Raw genomic sequence first — 16205 nt, forward strand, 5'->3', positions numbered from 1 at the left:
TGTGTCATCCCTTTCCTTCTCCCTTATTTTCAGTCTCTCTGTCTTCTTCACTTCTGCTTTTGATTAAGTATTTCATCTTCTCCACACACATACACACTCCCAGCTGTAAAGCTCCTAATGGACAGCAAACATTTAAGAGTTCTTCAGAATGGATTGGCTAATATACCTTAAGTGAACTGCAATGATGTATGTAATATTACACTATTTGTGTGTTGAGGTCCCCAAGCCACCCCCCAAATAACTCACAACACACACTTAATTTTTGTTTAAGGTTTTTGGCATAATTTTGTTTCACAACTTTCTTTAAATACAAAACCGTGAGTGGTTGTTTAGGCATTGGTTAAGACTATCTGTCCCCCCGCCTGGGGACAGAACTGACTTCCGGGCACCACCGAAAGACAGTGTGGGGGAAAGCACGTCGGGGAGAAATGGAGCTGGGTCACAGACCCTCAATTCTCATCCGCATGCTCCCCGAAGGCTTGCCAGCCCTAGTCCCATTCCAGGGATTGGACGAAAAGATGGCAAGCCCCAGGATTCCTTTAACGGAATTCCCTTTCCGCAGCAACCATGGAGGGGCAGGCCCAGCCTATCCTAACCCCTCCTCCACCAATTTATAACCAATGCCTAACCGCAACCTTACAAGTTGTGACGATTTGCTACGCAGTAGGCAAAAACCAAATGGCCCAGCCAATCAGCCAGATGGACAAAATTCCGACCAGGCCCCTGCCCCAACGGCAGACAACCCCATGACAGGCATAGCAAGGTCAATGCAACAACCCCTTACTCAAGGGCGGGTGGGCGGGTGATCCGTTGCACGCAGCAAAGAGAAAGCTCCAGGCTGCGTGCAGAGTATTTAAACATTTTACCCCTCCCACCAAAATTGCAACATAACTTTTACCCCAGCAACCCAGTGAACCAATCACTGCCCCAGGCCATCTTTAGAGACCCTGCCTGGTAACAGAGGGGTGGCTCAGCAGACCCCACCGCAACACGTGCTCTCCATGAAGGAGAACACGCCATGTGTGTTGCTTGTGCACTGACTTGTAAGACCTACACACACAGTACTAGTAAAGACACACAGAAAACAGAACTAAAATGCAAACCTAGCCTGAAAAACCAGGGACAAAATGGTGGTGGTGGGGATAAGGAAAGTGACATTGCTTAAGTAACTAATACACTGAGAAGAAACATTTTTTGTATAAGGATGAAACTGAGATTGATTGGGAAAGGTTGGATAACAAATAGATATAAGGCAGGGTTGGATATTGTGATGGAAACAAAACACAAGATGAGAAAATGCCACCAAATTTGAAGAGACAGAACTTACAAAAGGTAGAGTAAGCTTGCTGCAGTTGAAGACTTCACCATTCCTTACCACTCCCACCCTCCACCTGGCACTGTGATTGGAGAAAGTTGGGTGGTATTCTAGCCCTGGACTGGAGTGCTCAATAAGCAAAGCCCAGTTCCATTCTATGGGAAATTATATTGCAGCCAAAATGAAATGTCAGGTTTTGCTAGATAAGCAAAAGCACATGGAGTTCCCCTGTAAATTCCTAGAGAAGGCACTCTGTGAGGTCATATCACCTGCTTGCTCTGGTGGGAAATTCAAAAGGAAAATAATCCTTATTACAGTGGTACCTCGCGTTAAGAACTTAATTTGTTCTGGAGGTCCATTCTTAGCTTGAAACTGTTCTTAACCTGAGGTACCACTTTAGCTAATGGGGCCTCCCGCTGCTACCAGTGCACGATTTCTGTTCTCACCCTGAGGCAAAGTTCTTAACCCAAGGTACTATTTCTGGGTTAGCGGAGTCTGTAACCTGAAGTGTATGTAACCTGAAGCATCTGTAACCTGAGGTACCACTGTACTTCCTCCCTGCTCAGAGCTCAGCCTTTCTTTGCTATGTAACTAGAGAGAGGATGCTTTTTTTGTGCTTTCCTGAGCACAGACTCCATTTTTTAAAAATCGTAACTATGTATTTTGTGATCTAGAAGTATATTCTGCCTGCCTTGTCTTTCACTGCTACTTACTGATGAAATCAAGTCTGAACCTTTATGTAAGTAAACAGCATTGTACTGCTTACATTATAAAGCTATTTGTGATTGTTTTGTTTAGAGGGATAAAAAGGGGAAGATCCCATCCTGGATAATTATGAATAAGGTTAAGCACCCTTGTCCCACCCTTGCCACATTTTATGCTGCAAAAGGGATGGTCAGAGGAAGGATATATAATAAATATTATCCTATCCTGGCCTCCAAATACATCTAACTCATTCCTTCCCCTCTCCTTCCCTTGGCATTCTCATTATATGGAGCTGTAATTAATACTTGCAACATTTTACAGACTGTATCTCTGCCTTTAGAGAGATGGTTTTTTCCATTCTAGAGCAGCACAACCCACTACAAATATATTTATTGGGTCTACCTGCTCTGAAGTGATTTGTAGCTGCCTATATGGATTCAGCACAAATTGTAAACAAATCTGTTTGGGATTTGGACAAATTGGTTGCAGAGCTCTAGTATCCATGTTGGAGTGCAAAATTCACAGTGAGAATCAGTTCTTCGTAAAATGCAGAGGGCTAGTGTTCCCCCCCCCCCAATTTGCAAACTGTTTCTAGTTCACGAATAAGGATCAGAAATTAATAGGAAAGGAACAGCATACAAAAGAAAACGTGAAACAGCGCAAAGCTACTTTTGGCATTAAATATGAAGGTGATGACCTTTTCTAGTTTAATGACTGACAAACCTGAACAGAATATCAGAAAGGAATGGGATATATATGTTGCCTTTAATAACTGAAAATTGTTGATCTTTGTGACTGAACCAGACATTTCATGTGATATGGCCACATTGCCTTGGAATTTCAAAACTGTTCTATTATGCTATTTGGGATTTAATTTCTCCATTCTCTCACATAAACTTTTCTGTACCGCATCTTATGCCTACTTCAATTTTCTAAAAAAAATCAGTACCTTAACTGGTCCTTTCAAAAGAGCTAAGGTGGTGAGCATGATATGGGCACATCAAGCAAAAACACAAACTGATGCTACAATTGCACACATACACCACAAACACTGTGCTCAATATTCCTCCAACCAGGGTTGCCAAGTGGGTGGGGGGCACTCTCCTGAAAATTTTCCATGAAGGGGCTAGCCCTCTTAAGTTTTGTGCTGGCCATACAGCATGCACACCATGGGGCTTGCTCGTGTCACATGCACAAGACTTGGGGCATCCGCACAACACATCTGCTTCCTGCATCTGATAATTTTAGCTTTTGAGAATGAAGCTTTCTTTCATCCATTCTGGGTTCTGTTTCATAGTTATGCTAAGGCAGGCATAGGCAAACTCAGCCCTCCAGATGTTTTTGGACTACAATTCCCATCATCCCTGACGACTGGTCCTGTTAGCTAGGGATGATGGGAGTTGTAGTCCCAAAACATCTGGAGGGTCAAGTTTGCCTATGCCTGTGCTAAGGATTCACAGCAGGGCCAACCCACCCATGGGGCAGACTGAGGCAACTACCTTGGGTGGTGGAATCCCAATGGGCAGCACCCACTTGGCCATTCTGGCTGTCCCTGCCACTGCTGCTGGGGAAGTAAGGAGAAGTGGAGACGACAGCTTCCAGCTAGATCCTTCATGGCCTCAGTAAGTGAGGCTTTGGCAGAGGGGCAGCAGTGTGGGGGTGGGCAGCATCTAGCCATTTCAACTCAGTCAGTGAAATGAGACAGGCCACTCCTGATTCACAGAGTACTGGGAAATGGACAGAGAGACTAGATTTGAACATTGTGAACTGGCTCCCCTGTCCTTGCTTTCTCCTTTAGTGAGCTACATAATATGAAGCCCCCCCTCCATGTAATGAGAAAAGTATTCAACTGTACCTGTAATGAAGAGCTGTTTGAAACCTTATAAAATCCATAAATGCAAAGTACACTCATGTGTAAGGTCAGTGTAGGCAGGGACATACAATGCTACCCATAAACTGTTGATTGAAAATTTATGTGACTGCATTCCATTTCTTACCTGATCAGTACTCAAAACTTTATTTGGAGGTGACAGAAAGGAACCTTTGTGCATTCTATAGCATCTCCTCAAGATTTCTTAGGAATGGAAACATACTCCTTCCCAAGGAACTCTCAAACTTTCCTTTTAAGTGTAGAAAGGGGCTTCTGAGTTCTGACTGCACCTTTTATTAGAAAATATTCAGTTATAATTTAATGGATTAGTGCAGGTCTGGTGATATATTTCTTCATGCCCCCTAGTAATTGAAAGACCTTTCTAATCTGAAGTTGGAGCATGTACTGTGGCATCTAATCCCTCTGGAGAACTCAGAATCATTTGCCAAACTCAGCTAGTCTATTTACTGAAGGGTCTTGGTAAAGCATGTTAAATCTTATCAAGCGAAGATTTTACTCTGTCCATTTCACCACCTTTCCCAAAATTGCTTCCCTTCCCTCTGCTTCTAGGCTAGCAACGCAGGAAACTCAAAAGTACTTTTGAAGATTTCCTGTTCTTAATTAACAGCATGATTGAAAGTGTAGTGGGGAACGGATAGCATATTAGTTAGTAATTTTGTAATAATGTACATTAGGCTTTGCTACAAAGGGAATAATTATGTATTGTATTGGCTTGTATATAAGCTTTTGCTTGCTATGGAGTCAAATTGTTGATACAAAGGAAGTCTCTCTCCCGAACCCACACACACCATCCCATATTGCAGATTTAACCTGCTAGTATTGGGATTTGCATTTGATTTGTTTCTGTAAAGGTAACTGAGGAAGATGAAAAACTTTATACTGATCAGTTGCAATAGGTTCATTAATTATATTATCAGCAATAATAATTTTGTATGAAATGACTTTTTCTTCAGAATGTAAAAAAGGTATGTGTCCCTGAAGAACTGAAGGGCTAGAAAGTTCAGGAATTACTTCAGGGCTCAGAAAAGCTAGAAGACAAAACAAAGGAAAATAGAAATAAAAGAAATCTTTGTAGCTGGCAATTCCACAGCTTCTTAGCCTGATGTCATAGAGTATTCCTTTGTTAAAACCAAGCACTAAGGATCTAAATGTTTGGATTTGTCTTAGTATTGCAGGGAACCATTATCTAGAATTGTTTTATAGCAAGGGTGAGGAACTTGCAGCCCTTCACATGTTTTTGGATTACAACTCTAACAATCTCTGACCATTGGCTATGGTTGCGGGGCTTGATAGGTGTTGGGAGTCTAACAACATCTGGATGGCCACAGGTTGACCATGCCTGCTCTAAAGAAGGCATGTGACCACTGGCTATATCAGCTTCTAAGTTCATTCTGCACTCAATTATAAAGTTCTCATTTCAGAAGATTTCTTAGAGATTTCTATTTCCCAAGAGGGAAGACCTGGGAGTATACAAATTTCACTGCTTTTGCAGGTTTCTGTATTGCTTCAGAATCCTCTTTTGACCAAAATGTCTCATAACTGAGGTAAAATGATCCTATGGGGTAAATTGCGGCCATGTTTTCATGAAAAGATGTATAATACAGAATGGTGGATATTCAAAAACAGCTGACCACTATCACTAACATTTGGGGTTAAGAGGATTTACTTCTTGGAGATTCAAAACAATCAATAGTGTGCCTGCTATTCCATAACCAACACTGAATATCTTGTGGTTTCCATCTGGGGAAACAGTAGAAATGTTCCTAGTCATATTTACCGTATTTTTTGCACCATAACACTCACTTTTTTCCTCCTAGAAAGTAAGGGGAAATGTCTGTGCGTGTTATGGAGGGAATGCCTACGGGTGGCATGCCTACAGATTTTCCTCCTCTAAAAACTATGTGCATATTATGGTTGGGTGCGTGTTATAGAGCGAAAAATACGGTATGTGTATCGAGGGAGATAAAATACTTAGTAAACTCTCAAATTGTTGTGAGCCAGGGGAATAGGAATTTATAATTGTCATGGTTGTGATAACCTTTTCAGATTGAAATCTTGCTTATTTTCCATTTTGTTTGAACTCAGTTTGAGTGTATGCTGATTAGTTAGTGTAACTTATAAATGGATGATTTGTACTTAATGTGAAAAACAAATCTAAAGGCGATACAATTTCTTGAAGGGTTTATATCTTACAGAGAATCAGAGTGTTTTATAAACTTTAAAACTATATTCTTTTAATAATGCTTTAGTAGGTCCATTAAAATAAAACTTCTAATAATATTGAATTTTGAGGACAATTTTATTACAGTGCCATTTGAATTGTAGAAGTTCAGGTGTCAGATGGAGTTCTAGATAATATCCAATGACCTTAAACTTTGACGAGTACAGCTGGAGTTGCCAGGTGTTCCTGGTCATGGACAGGCCAAGACCATGGATGGTTGTACTTAGATCTAGAATTTAAAATCATACTACCTGCCAGTTGTAGGAATTGGTATTGGTCAGAAGCCCATTTTCCTTCTAATCTGTTCAGGCATCACCAGGTTTATAGTAGCTCACCAAGTTAGACCTCAATATTTCCTGTTCAAACCATGGAGCCGAAGAAACCCCTTGTTGTGGAAGGTTGATCTGTGCTTCAGCACAGTAAAATATAATGCAAGTATTTCAGCTGCAATTGTTGAGGACTTATTTTCAAGCTTTTTTTCTTTTTACTCATCAGCTGTAGAGAGGCAAGTGCCCAAAGGCGCCGACAACAGCTTTGTCACATACAAGAAGTGTCGGTTGGGGGACAGTAAAAGAATATGGGGAGAAGATTAAGCTAGAAAGAAGAAACAGGAAAATATCCCCAGAGTGGAATTATCTTTCTATTAACATGGGTGTTGGTATAAACTAATGAAAATGGATAGAAAGAGATAATTTGGGTAACTATTTGGTTTTTAGACATCAGTTTCATTGGATAGCTCAGTAGTTTCCTAGAGGGGGGAAAAGCGGACTAGTGGATTTATTCCACAACTGCCTTTCACACATGCTGGCAATTCCCATTGATTTGAGAGGACCCTGGGGCAAACTTTACTTACTTGCTTATGGGCTGCAGCATGCAAACTGTTCATAATTAAGTTATATAAAACTTTTATGCCTTTTTCTCCATAGTTCTGAAACCTACTGTGGGTGGGTTTTTTAAAAAACACATTTTTCTTGTAGTTTTAAAGAAAAATGTTACTAACAGAAGTTCTTTGATAATAGTTAGAGGTTTTGCCATGGGCATCAGTGAAGCCCGAATTCTCTTTCAGAGTGTACTAAGCCTGGAGCAGTGAGTATTTTCCATTCAGTGCCTGTATTCTAGATTCTATTAGAAAGATGGCAGTTCCACATTGAGCTTGACTTGCCCACTGCTATACCCAGGAACCTCTCTTCTCAAGCTCTGCTCCTTCTTCACCCATAATGTCCACTGTTGTTCTGCATCCTGGAAGAGGAGACTAGGGGCAGATCTTGGACTCCTAGCTCCCACCCTTGGAGGAAAGACTTACTCTTGGCTCAGGAAATCCTATGCATTGTATTAAAGAATTTGGTGCACAGCACATCAACAGAGTCTAACACCCCCTTGCCTGAAAATAAGGGATATCCATGTTCATGGCGGGGATGCGGGTGGCGCTGTGGGTAAAACCTCAGTGCCTAGGACTTGCCGATCGTATGGTCGGTGGTTCAAATCCCCGCGACGGGGTGAGCTCCCATCTTTCGGTCCCAGCTCCTGCCCACCTAGCAGTTTGAAAGCACCCCTAAGTGCAAGTAGATAAATAGGTACCGCTTTATAGCGGGAAGGTAAACGGCATTTCCGTGTGCTGCGCTGGTGCTGGCTCGCCAGAGCAGCTTCGTCACGCTGGCCACGTGACCCGGAAGTGTCTTCGGACAGCGCTGGCTCCCGGCCGCTTAAGTGAGATGAGCGCACAACCCTAGAGTCGGACACGACTGGCCCGTACGGGCAGGGGTACCTTTACCTTTACCTATGTTCATGGCATTTTTATTTATATAAAGGTAAAGGGACTCCTGACCATTAGGTCCATTCATGGCCGACTCTGGGGTTGTGGCGCTCATCTTCCTTTATTGGCCAAGGGAGCCGGCGTACAGCTTCCGGGTCATGTGGCCAGCATGACTAAGCCGCTTCTGGCGAACCAGAGCAGCACACAGAAATGCCGTTTACCTTCCCGCCGGAGCGGTACCTATTTATCTACTTGCACTTTGATATGCTTTCGAACTGCTAGGTTGGCAGGAGCAGGGACCGAGCAACAAGAGCTCACCCCGTCACGGGGATTCGAACCGCCAACCTTCTGATTGGCAAGTCCTAGGCTCTGTGGTTTAACCCACAGTGCCACCTACGTCCCTTTTATTTATATAGACTTGTTATAATTTGTATTATACTAACAGTCTGGAATGCATTACCAATGTTTCTGGTCCCACTTTCTTTTTGCTTCGATATTTCAAATCTGTTTTCTGTGATTTTGTTTATGCAAAAATAAAAATAATCTGACTCTTTGCAGGGGAAGACAGAAACTCTGTGTGCATAGAATTCTGCCTGCACCTTCTGATTTCATACAACTGCTCATGGAAGCAGCAATGCAATATTAGCACACATAAACTGCTATCATACCTGGAAGGGACATGCAGAGGGGGGTCTTTTATATCTTTAGAATAAGACTGAAGTTCCAGAAAAATAACTGAGTGCAAACTTGGAAATGGCCACACACTTTGACAAGTTAGGAGGGGCCAAACTAGGTATTTTAAATGTGTGATTGCATTTAGCAAATTTAGGCACTCCCTCTAAATAACGGCTGTGGGGAGATAAATATGTGCATGGTGTATAGGAATGGGAGGTTAACCCTCCCCCACAACTGCAGACTCAATTATAATCATCCACCCCCCCCAAAAAAAAGTTATTGGTGCAACTGGAAGTTTTATTCATAGAATCAAAGAATTTGGAAGGGACCCCAAGGGTCATCCGGTCCAAGCCCCTATAATGCAGGAAACTAAGCTAAAGCATCTATGACAGATGATCAACCTCTGCTTAAAAACCTCCAAGGAAGGAGAGTTCGCAACCTCCTGAGGAAGACTGTTCCACTGTTGAACAGCTCTTACTGTCAGAAAATGTTTCCTGATGTTTAGTTGGAATCTCCTTTCTTGTAACTTGAAGCAAATAAGAGCTTGAACAAATAAGAGCTTCAGAGTGTTGTCGTTTCCAATGTGGACAGCACCTGAGGTGTGTGGAGAGGGGGATGAAACTAAGCAGCAGAACCCACTTGATGAAGCTGCCACTCTGCCTCTGGACATGCCAAGACTGCATGAGTTGGGGGACCCTGGGGCTTCCCAGTCTGTGGAAGATAAGAGATACTCAGGTCCCAGACTGTTCTGACAGAGTGGAAGAATTTGGAGGAGGAGGTGACTGGTAATGCCTTCCAGGGAGAAACAATGCCATAAGAGACAAGAGGAGACTCCCTTGCCCCAGAGATTAGTGCCTTTCTTCAGTCTAGGAATTGTTGCAGGTAGAGGGACTCTCACGAGTCATCAAGTCTTCTCTGACTGCATAAAAGCTTGTTGGGTAGATGGATAACCTTGCTGTAACAACTTCACAGCTCCTGCAGTCTTGGAACTCTTGTTACTACTCTTGAACTCCTGAAACTTGGCCTTTGTCCTCATTTATTGTTGTCACTCATTTGCCTTGTAAGAGCACCTGGATTAGCTGCTGCTCTTGCCTAGCTACTGTGTTTGTACTGTTAAACAGGTATACTAAAAGTTTAGTACTTTACTTTTACAGTAATCACCTCTTAGGTGGGAGACAGGACACAGGGATTGTAATGTAGAGATGTCCTGTAGAGACATCTTGGCAAGGCAAGGGGCAGAAGAATGGGACAAGGCTGTGGAATTGGAGACTGGGGTGGAGTCCAGTGGTTGATATGTATGTTGGGGAGAGATCAAGCAGGTTATTGAGCTGAGGTCCTGCCTCATTACTATTAGACATCCCAAGAGGTGAGGAGGAGCTGCCTGACCTGTCTTTGGCATTGCCTCCCATCCTAGAAATGCACCCCAGCTCCATGGAGGTGCCTGAGGATGAGTCAGACAGTGAACCAGCCTGGAAAAAGAGGTGGGCCAAAGGACTTATTGCTGAGAGGACACTGGGCCATAGGCAAAATCAGATGTTGTGAAGCAATATTACTGGAATAAAGCATGACATACAGCTGACCAGATATTAGTTGGTGCCTTCTTTGAGCCCTCTGCTAGGTATGGTCCATGGAAGGTATGAAAAATGCCTCCTTTGATGTGCCCCTTCCCCAGGGGCAGAGCACAGTATTCTAATAAAGTCTGTTTAACAATTTATTTTTTTTACTCTTTACTGTATCTGAAGTTCTGACCTCAAATATAGTTGTGTTTATACCCTCTGGTATAATACGTGGTGCTAGGCTGTTCTGCTTCTTGCATTCACAAGAATTAAATGCAGTTCATTAAACTCTCTTTAGAAAGTTAGAAAAGTAAGCTTGGATGAAATGATTATCACAGCAGGACATGTCTCAGGATAAATGAAGAATTTTGATAGCAGCTTTGAACAAAAACATCCTGTAGAACAGCAAGATTAATGTGCCTTTCAACATTGTCTTTAACCAGACGGTCTTAAAATTACTCTTTTTTTTGTGAAGAAAAAAATCCGCTTTGGGGTTTGAATGAGAGAGTTTTTAATAGTGTGCAAGTGTTGGATATAGTTTTGAAACTATCATCAACCTGTGGATCAAAATTGCTAACAAGATTCCATGATAGGAAAGCACAAGCAGGAGCTGGAGAATCAGTCATAAAAAGGCTCTTCTTTTTTTATTCATTCTATGCCCTTTTGCAGTTGTTTTACACATCAATAGGAAAAGAATCTAGCCAACATTATGTATGATCTCTTACCAACCCAGCCATAATTACTATGTCAGTCCTTCCGTTCCAAATCTACAACCAACCAACTTTTAAAATTAAACCTATTTCAAGTCTTATTTAGTGTAAGGCTTGTTCAGGAATGCACTTCTAAGCACACTTTATTTTTCTACAATTTATATGAAACATGCAAAACTTACAATAATCCACCAACAGCATACAAATCAATATGGCTAACCTGATCCAAAACACCCACCCACCTCACTCACACACGAAAACAAAGATCACCACAGCCAATCACAAGCAAACAATCACACCCTAAGCCAACCCCAACCTCTCTCACCACCAAAGGAACACAAGTGAACAACACAAGCAACGCTGACACCAAACTCTACATACATTAAACATAATAGAAACACCGCCACCCGACCCCACCCCCATCCATCCTCCCTCTCCCCACCCCCCCTTTCTTTTTTCTTTCTGTTTTCTTCTCCCCCTAATGCCTCAACAAATGAAACGGATTTGTAAAAACGTTACACGGAAGAAGAAGAAGGGAAAAAAAACCAAAAACGAGGCACTACACTTCTGTAAAACAAGAAAATCCTTAATAAAAAATATTTTTTTTAAAAAAAAAAAGAAACATGCAAAACTTAAATTGGTTGGTTGTATTCAACTAGGTTCTGCTTGGAGTAGACCCACTGAAATTAATAGAAGTAAGTAAGTAACTTCATTCTGTTAGGAAGTGAGTACCTTTGTCTGAACATCAGGAAACCTTAGCAACTTATGAGTGTGTCCTTATGCACACTTATTAAGAAGTAAGCCCTGTTGAATGGAAGCATACAACTTACTTCAGTCTCGGGGCTGAATGTGTTGGAATACATAGCCTGCTAAACAGCAGTTCCCTGTGCTGGATGGTAAACAACGCCAGTAGCTATAGGTAATATCAGATGAACTTTGGATTCAGTGCCATTTAATTTAAACAGCAAACCTGAATAGTGTTTAACCTAGTTCAACTGCTATGCCCACCTCATGGAAATTATTGTGTTGGGTCATATATTTAGACTTGGACACTTAGACTCTGTCATCTTCCCCAGCTCTTGCTGCACAATCTTATGTAGTCTTTTGTGCAACTAATCTCTCATTGTGTGCAGATAATAAATTTATTGTGGTAAAACTTTTAATAAAATCGCATTTATATTAAACATTTGAAATTATAAATACAAATCACATCTTTGCATTTCAAAAGAAAACAATGCATGATAAAAAACTTTGAATAAGATATTACTTTGTAACTGCTTTATATATTAACATTTTCATCATATGTGAGTGCTGAGTATAAACAATGAAGTTTAAAAGGATTGTTATATCCTGCTTAACTTGGGCCTTGATATTTGCAGACAATACTGTACAAAACCATAACAGAAACAGTTTAATTACATTACCAGGCCTGGATTTTAGTTCACAGCTTAAATTTAAAATAATTAAATTGAGAGGGTGAACCAAGTGTCAGGGACCCAGTCAGCAAAACATCACATGGAGTTAAATCTTGAGCCCAGCAACTCTTCTCTGTACTTCTTGTCCCTATGAGGCAGTTATGCAGGCTGAAGTTCCCTGCCTTCCCACAGCTGCCTAAATCTCTCTCCACCCCCCCCCCCCGCAGGTCCTTCCCAAGCAATCTGAGACTATGCTGATGTGCTTGTCTCTGCTCCTCCCTCTTCATACCTCTTCTGGTCCTAGGAGACCCGGAGGGAGGGGAGCTTGCTGCAGCAGAAGCAGGAGATACCCCCCCCCTTAAAACATCTCTACCACTTGGCCTCCCTTCTTTCCTGCTTCTGCCTTTGCCTCTGATTCTGATTTTGGACTTCACTCCACCACAAACTTTCCCTGTTCCCAGTTACCTCTTCAGTTTCTGACACCTCTTCCTCCCAACCTTCTCCCTCTCTGTTGCTTCTGAGATCAATTCCACATCTATTTAAATTTGAGTGTGAGGCAGCACACTCATACAGACTTCGTGAAAAAGGCAATAACAGCATGCAGCTATACCCTACTATGGCTTTTTAAAGTTTTATGCAGGGGGTGGGGAGCTGGAATGGGAAGATGAGAGGGAAGGTAACATATTGGTTTTGTAAGTTACTTGGGCATGTAAGGAAATCCTGGCATACATTTATTACCAAGTTCTATCACTGTGTTTTCCCTTCATTGTATTTTGTGTAGGATTCAAATATCTTGTACAGCGATACGGTATGCTCTCATTCTATGAAGCATTGTTTTTTTAAAAAATTATGAAAAAAGTTAGGGACTAAGGATGAGTGGCAGAATAATGATATAACTTCAGTATAGATATCCATTCCTCTAAGATCCTAACACTCTCTCTCTCTCTCTCTCTCTCTCTCTCTCTCTCTGTGTTTTTTAATCCTCCAACCCCCCCCCCCCCGTATTATCTTTTCAACATCTTGGTCACTGATGAAGATTTTTCAGAAATTAATTTATCTTGATTTAATTTTCAGTACAAAGAAAGATACAGGCTTATATTGAGATAAGTGGGCAGTGAGAGATTCATAAATACATACATACCTAGAAGAAAGGAATAAGAAAAGCTTACTAGTCTGAGAAAGGATGGAATAGGATATGAAAAAAAGAAACAGCTATTATCTTTAATTATCAGAGTAGGAGGTGAGTGGTGAAATGTTATAAAGCAGTATTATTATTATTCTCTCTATTCTTGGGCAGATACATGTAAGTGATACAGAATCTAAAGCTCCATCAAAAATAATCAATAACATCAAAAAAAAAAAAAACCACATTCAAAATACAGGTATATCTAGGTGGGAGGGTCTGAATATTATTTCCATCATTTATTTATATGCTGAATAAAAGTTTGCCAAACATTAATTTTTTTAAAAAAAATATTGCCCCAATATTTTGCATTATCAGTAAAGAACACGCATGTCTGTATCAGGCCTCTTTGTTAATTCTCTTCAAATATTTCCAACCTTTAGCTGTAAGCATTTGTGCTGCAGCTAATAGTTGTTGGACCAGAGTTTTAAAGCAATAGTCTTCATTCAGTCCAACCCAGACACCCAGCAAAGCCAACAAGGGCGTGGAGGTCAGGGGCACTCGTCCCATTTCCCCACCTGAGATGAAACAAGGTGTCCTTCTCACCATAGTCTTGCTTACGGGGGTCGTGTGGCTGCAATGGTTTATGGCAATATCTTGTGATATCTCATGCAAGTTCTGTAAGATCTCACTGGAAGAAGCCACCGCCATGCAACCTCAGTTGCTTTAGCCTGCCTCATGGGCAGGCTGGCACTGCTGGAAATACAGTGGTACCTCAGGTTACAGACACTTCAGGTTACAGACGCTTCAGGTTACAGACTCCACTAACCCAGAAATAGTACCTCAGGTTAAGAACTTTGCTTCTGTTTGAGAACAGAAATTGCACGGTGGCGGCATGGTGGCAGCGGGAGGCCCCATTAGCTAAAGTGGTGCTTCAGGTTAAGAACAGTTTCAGGTTTAGAACGGACCTCCAGAATGAATTAAGTTCTTAACCCGAGGTACCACTGTACTTACTGTTTTGTGATTAAATTAATTTCAACAAAAATCATTTCTCAAAACTCGGCCGGTAGTAAATAGATACACTGCTGTTGGAAACCGCCCAGAGTGTTGGGGCAACCCAGTCAGATGGGCGGGATACGAATAATAAAAAAATGTTATTGTTATTAGTGGAAGTAGTGATGGTCACCAACTTGGATGGCTTTAAAAGAGGATTAGATGAATTCATGGAGAATAAGGCTAACAATGGCTTTTAACCAGGATGACTTTGCTCCATCTGCATGATCAAAGGCAGTAATGCTTCTGAATACCAACAGCTGGAAACCACAGAAGGGAGAGTGCCATTGACATTGAATCCTGCAGGTGTCTGTGAGCCACTATGAGAACAGGAAGCTAGATTAGATGGGCCTGATCCTGCATACCCTTCTTATGTTCTTATTTGCATAGAAGTTAGAGTATTGGAGTAGCAATATGTACATATATGTGATGTGTATTGAAACACCTATGATGGTAAGATTAAATAAAGAATTTGGATAGGCATTTTCTGTCTCTTCTCTTTGGTTGGTGTGAAATTCTAGGAGGTACCTGAACCCTTTCTAGAAAAATCAGAACCGTAAGCGCTTGATTTGTAGTCTGTCTTGAAAAAGAACATAAAGCAATTTCACAACCTCGTTCCCTCATTTTGACTTTATTTTTCTATCCCATTTCAGATGATGTTGCACCCTATTTCAAGACAGAGCCAGGCTTGCCCCAGACTCACCTAGAAGGGAACCGCCTCGTGCTTACATGTTTGGCAGAAGGTAGCTGGCCTTTGGAATTCAAATGGCTGCACAATGGCAGGGAAACCACGGCCTTCACCAACGAGTACACGTAAGTGCTTTTTGGATTGCAATCTATAGATTATATTTTTCAGCTTTGTAATGAGGAAAGATTTTTATTTTTGTATCATTGCATCACAAAAGAACAAAATGGGTAAACATACAATACAGTTAAAACTTAAGACAGTAGAACTATCTTATGGGCTGCCTTTATGATATCTCATAGAATCATAGAATTGTACAGCTCAAAGGGATCCCGAGGGTCACCTAGTACAGCCCCCTGCCATGCAGTTCCTTTGTTCTAATACATTGTACATACCCTCTAACATTTATCTGACGAAAACAGGGACGTCCCATTCCATAATAATAATTTTACTATTTATACCCTACACATCTTGCCCCAGCCATTCTGGGCAGCTTCCAACATATATAAAACATTAAATATTAAAAAAAACTCTCCCCTATACAGAAATGCCTTTAGATGGCTCGGGAGTCGGATACCTCCATACCCTCCAACATTTCTCCAATGAAAATAGGGACATCCTAAGGAAAATGGGACATTCCAGGATCAAATCAGAAACTGGGACGGCTGCTCAAAATTAGGGACGTCCCTGGAAAATAGGGACACTTGGAGGGTCTGCATTATAGACTTTTTTTTATATCAAAATAGATATTGTTATGAAAACCTATATTGACAGATTACAAATGTTTAAACAACTAAATGCTTGGCAAACAAAGGGTCATTTGTCATTTTACCACTGCCTCCTTCAAGTAGGCAGGGACCACCCCCTCTCGAAGCAGGTATTAATCACCTCCCTGGCCCAGCCAGCTGTCCCATCCCTGCAAGTTCTTATCAGCCAAAAAGGGCAAAGGTCCAGAGTGCAAGTGGTTGCCCTGACTGATCCAAGCACCATGTCTGCATCCTCAAGCCTTACTAACAGAAACTCATCCAACAGGACTAGGCAGTGCTCTGGACACCTTTCGAGGTTCATCTGGTTTAATAGTGGAGTCAAGGTCTCAGTGGTTG

At 41.6% G+C, this 16205-nt stretch overlaps 1 protein-coding gene across 6 annotated transcripts in view; it reads left to right on the forward strand.

The window, feature by feature from the left end:
- The window catches only part of SDK1 (sidekick cell adhesion molecule 1), a 595311-nt gene that overhangs the window by 108330 nt on the left and 470776 nt on the right, over window positions 1–16205 (forward strand). For all 6 annotated transcript variants that reach the window (XM_081839463.1, XM_081839466.1, XM_081839467.1 and 3 more), the window contains exon 2: window positions 15071–15230. In XM_081839463.1, the coding sequence (XP_081695589.1) occupies window positions 15071–15230 (160 nt within the window). The remainder of the gene's footprint in view (window positions 1–15070; window positions 15231–16205) is intronic.

Source organism: Podarcis erhardii (genome assembly GCF_964252035.2).
Source record: "Podarcis erhardii genome assembly, chromosome: 14".
NCBI lineage: Eukaryota > Metazoa > Chordata > Lepidosauria > Squamata > Lacertidae > Podarcis > Podarcis erhardii.